Source organism: Clupea harengus, chromosome 7 (assembly GCF_900700415.2).
Source record: "Clupea harengus chromosome 7, Ch_v2.0.2, whole genome shotgun sequence".
NCBI classification, from domain to species: domain Eukaryota; kingdom Metazoa; phylum Chordata; class Actinopteri; order Clupeiformes; family Clupeidae; genus Clupea; species Clupea harengus.
In genome coordinates this window covers 15,326,843-15,339,976 of record NC_045158.1, presented here as the reverse complement: position 1 = coordinate 15,339,976, position 13,134 = coordinate 15,326,843, and the positions used below count along the sequence as shown (strand labels likewise).

Genomic DNA, 13,134 nt, shown 5'->3' with positions numbered 1-13,134 from the left:
TCTTTGTCTTTCTCTACCTCTCTCTTTCGTTTTCTCTCTCTCTCTCTCACACTCTCACACTCACACACACACACACACACACACACCTACACCTTCTTGTTCTCTCTCTCTCTCTCTCTCTCTCTCTCTCTCTTGGAGAGGCTGTGGCCAGACGACAATGGCGGGCTCGCACTACCCGTGGCCATATGGTGGCCAATCCATCACTCTGTTCAGTGCCCTATAATGTCAGCTAATGTGATCATTTGTACTCTCCCCAAGACCTCATTTCGCACTTTGGTAAATGAGCCGTCATTTTCACATACAAAGTAGGGCTTTTGGAAACGCATCAAGAGCGCATAGAGATGAAGGCTCACTGTGACGACAGTTAAGACATTAGACCTGTGGAATGAATGCATGTTCTGTCTGTTGCTATGTCTCAAAGTTCACACAATGACCGAACGTTTATATTTGTTCCAGTGTCATTATGTCTGCGTGCTCTTTTTTTTTGTTTAGATGCCATGACGATCTGAGTTCGGATGGCATAACCTGATGGTTTTTGTGAATGCTGGTTTTTGCATATTTAGCCATCATTCGCATATTTAGCCTTGTACTCGTGCGTGTGTGCGTGTGTGTGTGTGTGTGTGTGTGTGCGTGTGTGCGCTGTTAAGTGTGTTTTGCCCTGATGGTGACCTAACGCCACCGTGTTTCTTTTCCCCCCAGACGAGGCCACCACTCTGTTCCGCGCCACGACCCTGGCCAGCACACTCATGGAGCAGTACATGAAGGCCACGGCCACGCCCTTCGTGCACCACGCCCTCAAAGACACCATCCTCAGGATCATGGAGAGCAAGCAGTCCTGTGAGGTGAGGCTTTGCTCACCATGGCAACCGGCATTCCCTTCGTCTCTCTAGTCAACATATGGTTTCCTGTCTCTTAAGTCAATACACACGTTAGGCAAACTTGTCTGTGCATATTGTCTTATTACATATTTTGTTCAGTGATGTTTTATGTTAGCATTGCACACTAATATACAGTGGGGAAAATAAGTATTTGACCCCCTGCCGATTTCGCAAGTTTGGCCACTTGCAAAGAAATGTGTGATCTATAATTGTAATGGTAGGTGTATTTTAACAGTGAGAAATAGAATATCAACAAACAAATCCAGAAAACTGCATTTTATAACATTTATGACTTTATTTGTATTTGATGCAGAAAATAAGTATTTGAACCCCGAAGCAAACAGCAAGAATTCTGGCTCCCAATGACCAGTTATGTGCCCAAGAAGCACACAGATTAGTCCTCATTAGACCAAAGAGTTAACCAAGGACGTCAGAGATAAGATTGTAGACCTGCACAAGGCTGGAATGGGTTACAACACCATTGTTAAGCAGCTTGGTGAGAAGCAGACAACTATTGGTGCAATTATTCGTAAATGGAAGCAACACCAAACAACTGTCAATCGCTCTAGGTCTGGGGCTCCATGCAAGATATCCCCTCGTGCGGTATCGGTGATCATCCGAAAGGTGCAGAATAACCCCAGAACTACACAGGGGGAGCTTGTGAATGATCTCAAGGCAGCTGGGACCACAGTCACCAAGAAAACCATTGGCAACACACTACGCCGCAATGGTTTGAAGTACTGCAGCACTCGCAAGGTCCCCCTGCTCAAGTAAGCACATGTACAGGGCCGTCTGAAGTTTGCCAATGAACACTTGAATGATTCTAAGGAGGATTGGGAGACTGGATGTGGTCAGATGAGACCAAAATCAAGCTCTTTGGCATCAACTCGACTTGCCGCGTTTGGAGGGGGAAGAATGCTGAATATGACCCCAAGAACACCATCCCCACCGTCAAGCATGGAGGTGGAAACATTATGCTTTGGGGCTGTTTCTCTGCCAAGGGTACAGGACGACTCCACTGCATCGAGGGGACTATGGATGGGGCCATGTAACGTGGAATATTGGGCTTGAACCTCATTCCCTCATTCCCTCCCATTGAAAACGCAACCTTAAGGATTTGGAGAGGATCTGCAAAGAGGAGTGGACCAAAATCCCTCCTGAGATGTGTGTAAACCTTGTGACCAACTACAAGAAAAGTCAGACATCTGTGCTTGCCAACAAGGGTTATTCCACCAAGTACTAAGTCATGTTTTGCTAGGGGTTCAAATACTTATTTTCTGCATCAAATGCAAATTAAGTCATAAATGTTATAAAATGCATTTTTCTGGATTTTTTTGTTGATATTCTGTTTCTCACTGTTAAAATACACCTACTATTACAATTATAGATCACACATTTCTTTGCAAGTGGCCAAACTTGCGAAATTGGCAGGGGTTCAAATACTTATTTTCCCTACTGTACATTTGTAATTTGTTACATTCACTCGTTTCTTCTGTAATTTGTCATGAAATAACATTAACATACATTTATTGTCTCATACATATGCCCTCACTTAAATCAAGTAAAATAAACAATAGTGTTTTTGCTGTGCTTTGCATGAAGTCCTGTCTTAACTGTACATAACTGTCCATTACCCCATTGCTGCAGCTGAACCCCTCCAAGCTGGAGAAGAACGAGGACGTGAGCCCCAACTTAGCTCACCTCCTCAACATCCTGTCCGAGCTGGTGGAGAAGATCTTCATGGCCGCTGAGATCTTGCCACCGTAAGGATGAGCGCACTTCGCATTCTCTGCTCACCTCAGCACACACACACACACACACACACACACACACACACACACACACACCGCAGAAGGAGTGGGCAGTGGGCAGTGGTCTGTGTGCCTAAGTGGGATGCCTGTAGTTCCCTCAGCAGATGTGTGGTTAGTCAGTGGGGAGGCTCTGGGGATGCCAAAGGTGGAACTAGAGTTGGCATGTTCTCTCGATCGCTATGGGTGGCCCCTACCTTGCCCCCAGTTAGCTTCATCAAAAAGCACCTCCTTGCCACAAATTGGACTTACTTATTTACATGTACAGAATTGGAAAGCCTCAACTGTGTTAACTTAACTTAACTGTGTTAACTTAACTGTGTTAAAAGTGTGTTATCTGGATGGTATATGTACCTATCTGTGTTATACTGTGGTTTATAAGGGAAATGAAAGAAGAGCTAATGTTTACACACTTCCTCCCATACCCCCCCCCCCCCCCCCCCCCCCATAACACAGCACGCTGAGATATATCTACGGCTGCTTGCAGAAGTCTGTGCAGCAGAAGTGGCCAACAAACACCACCATGAGGACCAGAGTTGTCAGGTAATGAACCACAATAACCTCATATTTTTTTTCAGAAGCTAATACAAGCTATTCACCGAGACTTAAGAGTTTATACAGAGAACATTTGTGGTATGAACGAGTAGGTACAAATGTAATCTTTTCTCTCTTGCAGTGGCTTTGTGTTCTTAAGACTCATCTGTCCTGCCATTCTTAAACCCAGAATGTTCAACATTATCGCTGGTGAGTTCAACTCCTGACTCTAAAAATTATTTACCTGTGACCTGGTATCCACTGACATTTCCACATTCTACCAAAAATGTAAGAGCGTAGCTGATTGACAGGAAAACACTAGGGGAACATCCCAGCAAGGTCATAGAATAGAGCACCACTTTGTAAGTAATTTGTTAGTAATTTGTAAGTAAGTCATTTTAATGCAAGTAAATAATCACTTGCCAATCACAGAATGAGTATACAAGGTGCTGTCCCTCTATATTTCACATTGGTGCGTGTGTGTGTGTTTATATGAGATTGTGTGAGATTTCTGTTTTCTTCTCCATGTAGATCCTCCCTCCTCCACAGCCGGCAGGACGCTCACGCTGGTTGCCAAGTCTGTCCAAAATCTTGCCAACCTGGTGGAGTTTGGCGCCAAGGTACAATCCCTCAGGCATTTCAGTTCGAGAGTTAGGAGAGGCCTAGGCAGCATTTTTGTAGTATAATGAGCCTGAGTACCTCATGCATCAACATCAAAGTGAACGGTCAGACATGTCTCCAAAGGGGCTGCAATGGCAGGTTGGTTATTGAGAGGACTGTGTTTGTCTGTCTCCAGGAGCCATATATGGAGGGAGTGAATCCGTTTATCAAGAACAACAAACATCGGATGATCATGTTCCTGGATGAGCTGGGTGTATGTCAGACCTCCTTTTCTCCAATCCATCACACCCGCATCAGATCTCGTTACTAGTTCCTGCTCAAGGAGCAAAAATCAACCCCTGAGAAATACCTATATGTTAAAACAGTGTGTGTGTGTGTTTTCGCTCTCCAGAATGTCCCAGACCTCCCTGATGTCACTGAGCACTTTAGGACAGACCTGTCCCGTAACCTGGCTGCCCTGCACGAGATCTGCGTCGCTCATTCAGATGAGCTCCGCACCCGGAGCAATGAGCGAGGAGCCTCGCAGGTGTGTGTGTGTGTAGTGTGTAGTACTGCAGACCAAATCAAACTTTTGTGAACCGTGTACTCTTTTACACCGTCTCTATCCCTACCTCTAGGAAGTCAGTCTGAAATGTGGTTTACATAAGCAATGCAAGCACATTGAGGGCAGCAACTGTATTGTAAAGCTGACCGATTGCGTTTTGTTTTTCAACCCTGAATGGGTGTTTGTTTCTTTCTGTCTCTTGCAGCACGTGCTTAAGAAGCTGCTCGCCATCACTGAGCTCCTTCAGCAAAAGCAGGCCCAGTATGCCATGACAAACAGCAACAGGTAGTCCCCTTTCCTTCTCTCTGTGTATGGAAAAGCAAACAGGACCCAGCACGTTCCACCCTCATCTTTATGGCAACCACCACCACCCATCACCTCATCACCCCCACCCTCCTGCCTCATCATTGTCTCCATGACAACTATGCAACTTCCACCACCAGTGACAAAGCCAAGACTTCCTGACTCCTGTTATGACTGTGACACTTCATATCAACCATTTCACACACAGGAGGTTTTTTTTGTTAGTTTGTTTGTTTGCCGTCTTCCGTTCCATGACTTTGAATGCACATGTTTGACCAAGTGAGTTTGAGGTGATGTGAAATGAACAGTAAAAAAAAAAAAAGCTTCATGAACCTTCCAAAAAACAAAACGAAAGGAAAGGTTCCTCCAATGCCTGGTTGCCAAAGCCTCCCCAGCAATCTCTCTGTCTGCTTTAAATGAGTAGTCACGTGACCTGAAAGCTGCCACTGACCTCCTCGCCCCCCCCCCCTCCCTCCACATTAACTGGATTGTGTGTGATTGATCTGTAAAGGGTTTTTTATACATTTAAGACTGACATATATGCAAATATGCTGACTTGCTTCCCCCCCCCCCCCCCTCCATCTCTATGGTTCAGTCTCAATTGTATTGTAGATTGGACTTCTTATTTTGTTGGCAGAAAGTATGGGTATTTTATATCAGGACAATACATTCTCTTGCTGGAATCATGAGTATATAAATTGAAAACAAAAAGCTGCAATTTTTTTTTTTTGTCTGTACATTGTTTCACATATCTGTAAGGAGCTGTGCCTTCCCTGAGGGTACTCATAGAAAAAAGAAAAGCATGATCTTGGGAAGAGCTCATGGAAGTCTGTTATGTTTACAAGAGCTGATTTGCAAGTAGTACAGACTGTATCAAGGATGCATGCACTTATTAAATCTTTTTTATAAATTAATGTACAGTCTCTTGTTATTGAGTCAGGCACATCTCTTCAGTCTCTCGGTCTACGTTGAATGCCCTTGTGTAACTTTATAATAAAATGTTTACCGATTCTCGTAAGTGTTACAAGCCAATTCCATGTCTGTGTACAGGCAGTGTCCATTACATGGGGAGAACACAAGAAAAACAACTTGCGTTTTTGACATCTGTTTTCAGATATGACTAGTTCATATTATTCAAATTTCTGTACCTCAACGTATCCATTTTGATTTGATTTTGATCTTTGATTTGATCAACAGTCACTCAAGTAACAATCCAAATTATTGTAACAAAAAATATTTATTACTTGGTAAGAAATAAAAAAAGTCTACAAGACTCATGACAAAGCATTCACAGGTAAGCAGATTTGCAAATAATTGCTCTGCTCTGGAAGAAACTGTCCAACAATGTCTTCAGCAGCAGAGCCAACATGGCCGCTGCGGTGGTGCCTTGTGGCCTTCACAGGGAATCCAGGTCCTCATCAGTCCAGACCTCCTGCAAAACACCCTCATTAGAACACATGGAACAACCCACAGAAGAATGCATGAGTTAAAAGGGGGAAAAAGAAGTAGAGCTGGTATTCACATACTTCTTCGGTGAGAAGTGGCTTTTTGGCGACCTCGTGTTCTTCTTCGTATCCTCGTTTTCTTTTCCTGTGAGGACAGGATTAGAACACCATAAGGACCTCCGTTTTCCACACAAAATGTATCTGGCTGTGCTAAGAGGGCACTGAGACCACCTCTTTTCATAAGATCATCTTCATGTCCATCTCATCATCCTCATTCAGCTACATGTTATTATATTTTACATTATATTTCAATGTCACCTAGTAGTTGTAAGTGCACATGCATCCCACAGACCGTTTCATCACTTTGCATGTCAACAATGTCTTTGCAGATACAGACTGAAGTTATAGTAATGTACTGTTTAATGCTTTAAATCTTGCATGAAACAGTCTGTCAGACTGGCATATTACAGAAGAATTCCTGGAAAAAAGTCGCACAAAAGAAAAGAAAAAAAGGGGGCCCTTTGTTTCTTGCAGAAAAGAATTAGCAAAAAGAGGAGGAAAAGCTCACAAGTCCAAACTTGAAGGCAATTTAAACGACCTTAATTCACATATCTGGCATAGAGGATGAAAGATGCGTTTCATTGTCAAAGCTGTCAGTTTCATAAAAGCCTCGACTGAGCAATACCGTTCTTTTATCTTTAGTGCCAAAAAAATTACTGAATTAAGGATTGCCTTATTCCCTTTCTTTTTTGTTTTTAAGTGTGTGTTTCTCCGCCATCATTTTTTAACAAAACATAGGTAACTCTTCCTCAACTTGGAGACATACACACACAACATTAACACAGGTAATCTGGTGAGGAATTTCTGGACCTTGCTACGTCTGGAGCCAATCTTCATAATGTGCTGTCTAACATGTTTCTATGGCCTCACACGCTTTGTCTTACAGAAACGAATGTACCATACTGACTACCATCCAGGTTATGTGACGTGGATATCAACGAGAAAACAAGATCAACAAGTCAAGCAACCAATCAGAGATGGGAGAGAGAGAGAAAAAAAAAAAGAAAGAACAAATCAACAAGGCTGGAGCTGAAATGTTTACCAGTGACCTCATACATACCAAAACAGCTCCAAATATAACCTTTTACCCATCCTAACTTATTTGGATTATATTGTATGCTTCTCATTCTGTTGTTAGTCTGCTTGTAATGACCTCGAAAAGCGGTGTGATTACCCTATTTGGACCTAAAGTCTGGACCTAAAGAGTTGTGCATCCTAAAAAAAAGCAGCTTAAAAATCAAAGTGCTTGGCACCTCTCCCCTCTAGATGCTTTTACTTCAACCACAAAGGACGTCTCCGTCAGACTTTCTCTTTGTGAAAATGGGTCTCATGCAGGTCAACTGTAGCAAATACGGATTGCGGAGAACTGCGGGGATCCGTCACACCTCACGGACAACCTTCCCTAGTCGACAGTGACCCGAGGCAAGGTCGTAATGAACACGCCCATCAGGGAAACGACACACAGCACCTCTCCTGAATACAAGCCTTAACAAAAGTCTTTACCTAGATACAACCAACCACGACACCGGATCACCTCGCCCTCTCCTGGACTGGGGGATCGAGAATGGGACGCTGCCCCAGAACCGACTGTACACTTCCGAGCTGCTTTGCTTAGCCTAATAGTTAATCGTAAGCACCTGAGCTTGTATCCTTTGGGGGGGGGGGGGGGGGGGATTTGTGTTTGATAGATGAAAATATTTGTATGGGGACTCAACTTTGGACGATAGACAAAGTGTTTTTAGCCCTTTGTGCTCCGTGCATGTGTTTACATTTGATACAACTCTTATGCTGTATATGCTATTCTGAGAGAACCAAGGATCTGGAAGTTACAGCAGTTCTATGGTGAGCTTCTAGGTTCATGGTGGTTAGCTTTTTTCCAACAGTTTACACAGATCCCTCTCTTGGTTGTAATTGTTCAAGTGTTCTTCGCTATAAAGCTGATAGCCAGAGGGGCTCTTTAAACAAACCTTTGTTGGTTTCTTGGTAGAACATTTAGGCTAAACATACGTTCTACAGAGACAAAGAGCCCTCTTCTAAGAGTGTAGCCTCGGCAGGATGTTGTAGCTCGAATTTTCACCTGTTTTTGCACCCTTTCAACGGACACTGTTCCAAGAATATATCGACCTAAACTGTCATACATCCACTGACTGCAAACGCTGCATTACATCGTTCACCCAACAGATTTGTCCGTATGCAAACGGTTTTCCAAAGTATTTCAAGGTGTTAGTACTTGATCTGTCATCTGAAGTGCATTGCTGTTGTCACAAACCCAAGAAACCTCAGCATCCTTCACCACTGTATGCAAGTAAAGACAGATCCCAACAGTGAATCCGTGCCCTGGGTCGAAAGTCCCAACACAGACTGATGCTGTACTGATAATGTCTCCTTGTTATATCAGAGAGCTGATGTGTTTTTTTTTTATTTTTCTATTTGATTAATATAGCCACTTTTTGCATCTTAGATACGTGTTTGGGGTGAAAAACTGACCGACCAGGCTGAATAAAACTGTTAGTACTTCTTCATGGCTCTGAATTCAGTCTTTCTGAAAGCCTATCGTTTTTTTTGCATCAACCCAAACTGAGCTGGTCAAGTATTTATTTCAGGACTGCAACACGTGGTAAATAAACGTAATTTATTTCATGCTAAAACACGATGACAGATGAGATGTTAACACTAGGTCTGGGGTTTGCTTTTTAGGCTCGCTCAGTCGATTAAATTAAATGAGCAATTTGAATACGTACAATTGAAAGTCAAAGGACATTATCTATTCAACAAGAATAGATAACATCCAAACCTACTCACCATACTGTAGGTTACAATACCAACTTAGCAACAGGATTGCGCTTCAAAACTAATATAATTTCATGCAATCCAAACTGTCCAACTGGCTTGCTTACCAATAGTACACCAGAAAAGAAACTTACATTTAGCCGGTTTTGATCAATATCACAGAAAAAAAAGTAACCCTGGCAACCATGAATAGCTTACAGTGTGTATTGAAAGAAAAACATTTGAGAATTAATTTTTTGGAACGTGCACCGACCACAGAAATGCATGGTATATTTTATTTGCTAGCATAGGTCACTTTGAAGCCATATATCTTGCATAAGAAATGACATAGGCTTACCCCATCTTTACTCAGTATACAACTAATCAAAATTATTTTCAAAGCAATGGCACTATGAGATTAGTTTAATCCTTGGCTATAAATCAGATTTGGCAACATCAGCAAAACATTGCTTGGGCGAACATAACTAAGTGAAATACTTCTGTTTGATATATTTGCTAGCATTTACTATCAGTCATATCAGACAAATCCAGAGGCCTGCCTTGTAGAAATAGAACCATTTGATCACCATGATGTTTCTGCCATCCAAAATGAGATTTCCTATACATTTACATTACTGATGACGCGGTGAAGGCTTAGGAGGGCGGGGCTCAGGCTGAAGCTTCACAGAGAACTGAAAGAGATTGGACACAATTTGTTTTCTACACTACTCTATGTTTCCAGTCTGTTTAATCAGAGTAAGAAGCAGTCAGATTTAATCGGTCAGGACTTTCCCAAAACGTTCACCTGAATTTATTGAAATTCATGACTTTTCCAGGCCTAGATAATGGGATTTAAAAAATTCCATGACTTCCAGAATGTCCAGGGAACCCTGACTATGCACAACATTGCTACTCTAAGGACAGTGTCACTAGGATACCACAGGTAGGTATCCCATGTAGTGTTAGTCAATGTACTTACAGGTTTGAGGAGGAGAACTCTGCATAGACCCTTTCCAGCTTTTGTTTGCACATGACAACCTCTTCTGGTTTCGGTAGCTCATATTTCTTAGTGAGGTGTTTCATTCCTACATGAAATTCAACAATGGTATTATAAGGCTTCGAAATGTAACGCCTGACAGATCGCTTTGAGTACCCCCTAACTTAACTGCTCTCAGCTTAGCTAGCTCTGATACAGCCTTCCAAAGGGTTTACTTCTATTTAGTCACCTAAGCACCCCATGAGAGATACATTAATCTCCCGGAGCTCTTTGGTCAGGGTAAGAGTAACAGTTTTTCTCCTCTCTGTGTCAATAATTGTTTAATTAAAAGAACCCAGAGGAAGGTACAACTTGCTGATTATGCATTGGAGGATACCCATAGAGCATCAGTAAATTACTACTAATTTGCAGTATCTTGTATTAGTACTACTAATTACAATTGCAGTACGAGTATACCCAAGTATTTGGTGGAGTGATTGGAAGAACTTACTCCTCATGGTGTCCATCAGTTTTGACATAGTCTCTTTATCATCTTTAAGTCCCATGCATTCTGTCAAGTAGCTGGAAAAAACATAAAAGGTTTGCTGTAATACTTTTTACAAATGTTACTGAAATGTGATCAGAGATGAATAAATAAATAAGTAGATAGATAGTTTGATTGATTGAATAATAGATAGAGAGCACACTCTAGTACTCTGTGGCTAGAGTCCACATAGTGACACAATGCATCTTGGATGTTGTGACGATCAAAGGGGCTGTATGAGGTACACCTATTTTCCCCAAGGTATTAGCCATGGTGTCCTTTGCTGAGCACGCATATCCCATCCCCAATGTAACAGCTTTTAGCCCATGAAAGATTATGACACAGTGGAAGTAGGCATCACCCCCCAGCACCCACCTCTCCATGCTGAGCCCAGCCCGAGAGGCACTGTTTAACACAGCGGTCAGGGCTATCTGAGAAGGCGAAGCTAGGAGCCCCACATCAGTCACGGTAGCCCGGTTCAGGAAGTCATCAGCAGTCTTCCTCAGCACCTCGGGGTTCTCCAGCATTGGGTACCTAGTCTGGGTGGACACACAGAAGCCACTCGCTGACCGAAAGCTGGACCAATTGCAAAAGGATCCGTTTTTTTTAAAAACATGCATCATCTCTAGACCCACCCTGAACATGGGTGCACTGGAGTCTCACCTTCAGGTCGATGAGCAAGCCCTCCATAGGTCGGTAAGGGGTATGAATGACCAGATGGAAGTTGAGCTGTTGGATGAGGAGAAGCTCATACTCCAAGATCTGCTCCAGAACCTTCTCTTGCCCAGCTGGTGTCTCCTGAAGGTTGCCAACAAACTGCGTGCTGGACACATTGAACTCATCCACCTTGCAGGAAAGGTATGAACATGTCAACCTGTCGAAGCAGAATGATAAGTGTCCATGTGGCATGACGACACATGAACAGAGCAAAATTAATCACAAAGGAATATAGAGCACTTAGTAATTGTCTGCAGTGTGTCTTCACAATAACTGTCCCAAATGTCTGCGGAATTTCATTACTCTCAAGCAATTGAGGAACGTACATTATTATCCTAGGGTGATGCTCCATCAGGGAATTGTTCAGGTAAAACCTCCGAAAATACATGACGGCTGTGCCCTTAGAGACAGAGACAAAGTGCAGTGATGAAGTTGTTGGAAATTATTAGGTATTTGGGTATTTTATTGAAAGGTATCCCCCCCCCCCCTTCTAACAGCTTTGTTGTGGGTTATTTACCACGACGGATTTTGGCATTGTTGGTTTGAAGATCGAACAGAAGTCAATCAGCCTCTTCTCATAGTGTCTGAAGATCACCATTTCCTCGTGGGGGTCAAGAAATAAAGAATCGCTGACTGGCTGCAGAGGGTGAGACAAAACATAAGCCAGTTTACATATGAAGCACTAAACAGCATAAGCAAAGATTTCGTTTAAATCTGAGTCAATAGCTTTCATCGTACCTTTCCACTAGCCATTATCTTTGAGCGAAACTTCTGATTAGCTTCATATCTTTGTTTCTCCAGCGCAGCCTCACCGTCGAATTGCCAAAACTTTTTCTGAGAACTGTTGTGGAACATGATTGGAAGACTGCCGAGAAAAAAAAGGCTGAAATTATTATTGAATTCAACGCCTACACAGCAGTATGCTTGCTGTATAGTAAGTATTAAATCCACACGGACATACCTGTAAATGTTACGCAATGTGAATTACAACTCATTCGTACTCAGGTTTTTTCTGATTAACGTTATCAAATCAAGTTATAGATTTGAAAGACTGCAAACATAAATTATTTGACTCTTGCACTGCACATGTGCACGTGATTCGCAAAATGTATCGGTACTAGCAGTCGCTTGAAATGTGGTAATATTAAAGATAACAAGCTAGTGTTAAACTTGACGTTAGCATTGCAGCAACTATATTGACGTTATCATTGCAGCAAGGCTACACCAGTTAACCTTAACTTAAGTAAAGAGAGTATTTCACTTACCACGAGATTTGTTACTGCACTGGCAGAAAACAATGGTAGTTTTCTATGCGATATAAAAGATGGGAGGTTTTTAAATCGTGTGCCTTCTCAGAAAGGGCTCATTTGGAAGTTAACGTCGCAATCTTGCACTAGTAAATTAGACAACGCTAGGTATCTTTAACGATGACAAGCTAGCATTGTATCTAGCTTAGCTAAATGTCTTGTTATGACACGTTCGCATGGTGGTGGTTAGTTTACAATTTCCTATTTCAATTCAGGAGTCTTGGGGGCGTTAGTTACAATATATCACGCTGATAAGACGAAACAATGGCCCAGGTACTTTCAAAGAAATAATAAACTAAGCTACTAAGTATGATACCGGGTACTTCTCATCCGCTTGAAGCTGCGTGCATGTAACGAGAATTTGGATTGGTTAGGCAATTTCACATAACGGAAGCCATCTTGTCGTGAAATTAAAAGTCCTGTTCCCCTCCATCATAGAGTAGCCTACTGGAAAAACTGAGTGGTCTGTCTGTAAAACAATATTTGAAAGAAAGACAAAAAGGATAGATTAATTTATTAGAATGATGGTCTGTAATCATAACTAGTGTATCGATACAGCTAAACCGATGATTTAATTTAAATGGCAAAGTTTTAGATAAATGAGACTGTTAATAACGATATTTGCCTA

At 42.2% G+C, this 13,134-nt stretch overlaps 2 protein-coding genes across 4 annotated transcripts in view; one reads left to right on the top strand and one right to left on the bottom strand.

Moving 5' to 3' along the window:
- The window catches only part of rasa1a (RAS p21 protein activator (GTPase activating protein) 1a), a 36,964-nt gene extending 29,829 nt beyond the window's left edge, over positions 1 to 7,135 (top strand). Inside the window, exons 18-26 of the mRNA XM_012828687.3 lie at positions 700 to 842; positions 2,526 to 2,641; positions 3,143 to 3,229; positions 3,363 to 3,430; positions 3,752 to 3,840; positions 4,017 to 4,094; positions 4,233 to 4,367; positions 4,591 to 4,670; positions 7,080 to 7,135. Of these exons, the coding sequence (XP_012684141.2) occupies positions 700 to 842; positions 2,526 to 2,641; positions 3,143 to 3,229; positions 3,363 to 3,430; positions 3,752 to 3,840; positions 4,017 to 4,094; positions 4,233 to 4,367; positions 4,591 to 4,670; positions 7,080 to 7,119 (836 nt within the window). The 3' untranslated portion in view covers positions 7,120 to 7,135. The remainder of the gene's footprint in view (positions 1 to 699; positions 843 to 2,525; positions 2,642 to 3,142; positions 3,230 to 3,362; positions 3,431 to 3,751; positions 3,841 to 4,016; positions 4,095 to 4,232; positions 4,368 to 4,590; positions 4,671 to 7,079) is intronic.
- On the bottom strand, positions 5,907 to 12,866 carry ccnh (cyclin H). Of its 3 annotated transcripts, none has more exons than XM_012828530.3 (10): positions 12,465 to 12,866; positions 11,938 to 12,064; positions 11,717 to 11,836; positions 11,526 to 11,599; positions 11,146 to 11,356; positions 10,858 to 11,021; positions 10,450 to 10,520; positions 9,942 to 10,047; positions 6,215 to 6,278; positions 5,907 to 6,120 (listed from the first exon to the last, which is right to left on the bottom strand). In XM_012828530.3, the coding sequence occupies exons 2-10, from the start codon at positions 12,052 to 12,054 to the stop codon at positions 6,085 to 6,087; spliced, it is 963 nt and encodes a 320-aa protein (XP_012683984.1). In that variant the 5' UTR covers positions 12,055 to 12,064; positions 12,465 to 12,866; the 3' UTR covers positions 5,907 to 6,084. The 3 variants fall into 3 exon arrangements, with proteins under 3 accessions (XP_012683984.1, XP_031426511.1, XP_031426512.1); XM_031570651.2 differs by lacking the exon at positions 12,465 to 12,866 and adding an exon at positions 12,161 to 12,379; XM_031570652.2 differs by lacking the exons at positions 5,907 to 6,120; positions 6,215 to 6,278 and adding an exon at positions 8,807 to 9,654.
- Between the last annotated feature and the right edge of the window lie 268 nt (positions 12,867 to 13,134).

Excerpts from the sequence above, each read along its gene's own strand:
- ccnh (XM_012828530.3), bottom strand. The coding sequence starts at position 12,054 with ATGTTCCACAACAGTTCTCAGAAAAAGTTTTGGCAATTCGACGGTGAG. Across the intron at positions 6,279-9,941 it reads GAGTTCTCCTCCTCAAACCT|GAAAAGAAAACGAGGATACG; the intron begins GTAAGTACATTG and ends CTGTCCTCACAG. Across the intron at positions 6,121-6,214 it reads AGCCACTTCTCACCGAAGAA|GAGGTCTGGACTGATGAGGA; the intron begins GTATGTGAATAC and ends GGTGTTTTGCAG.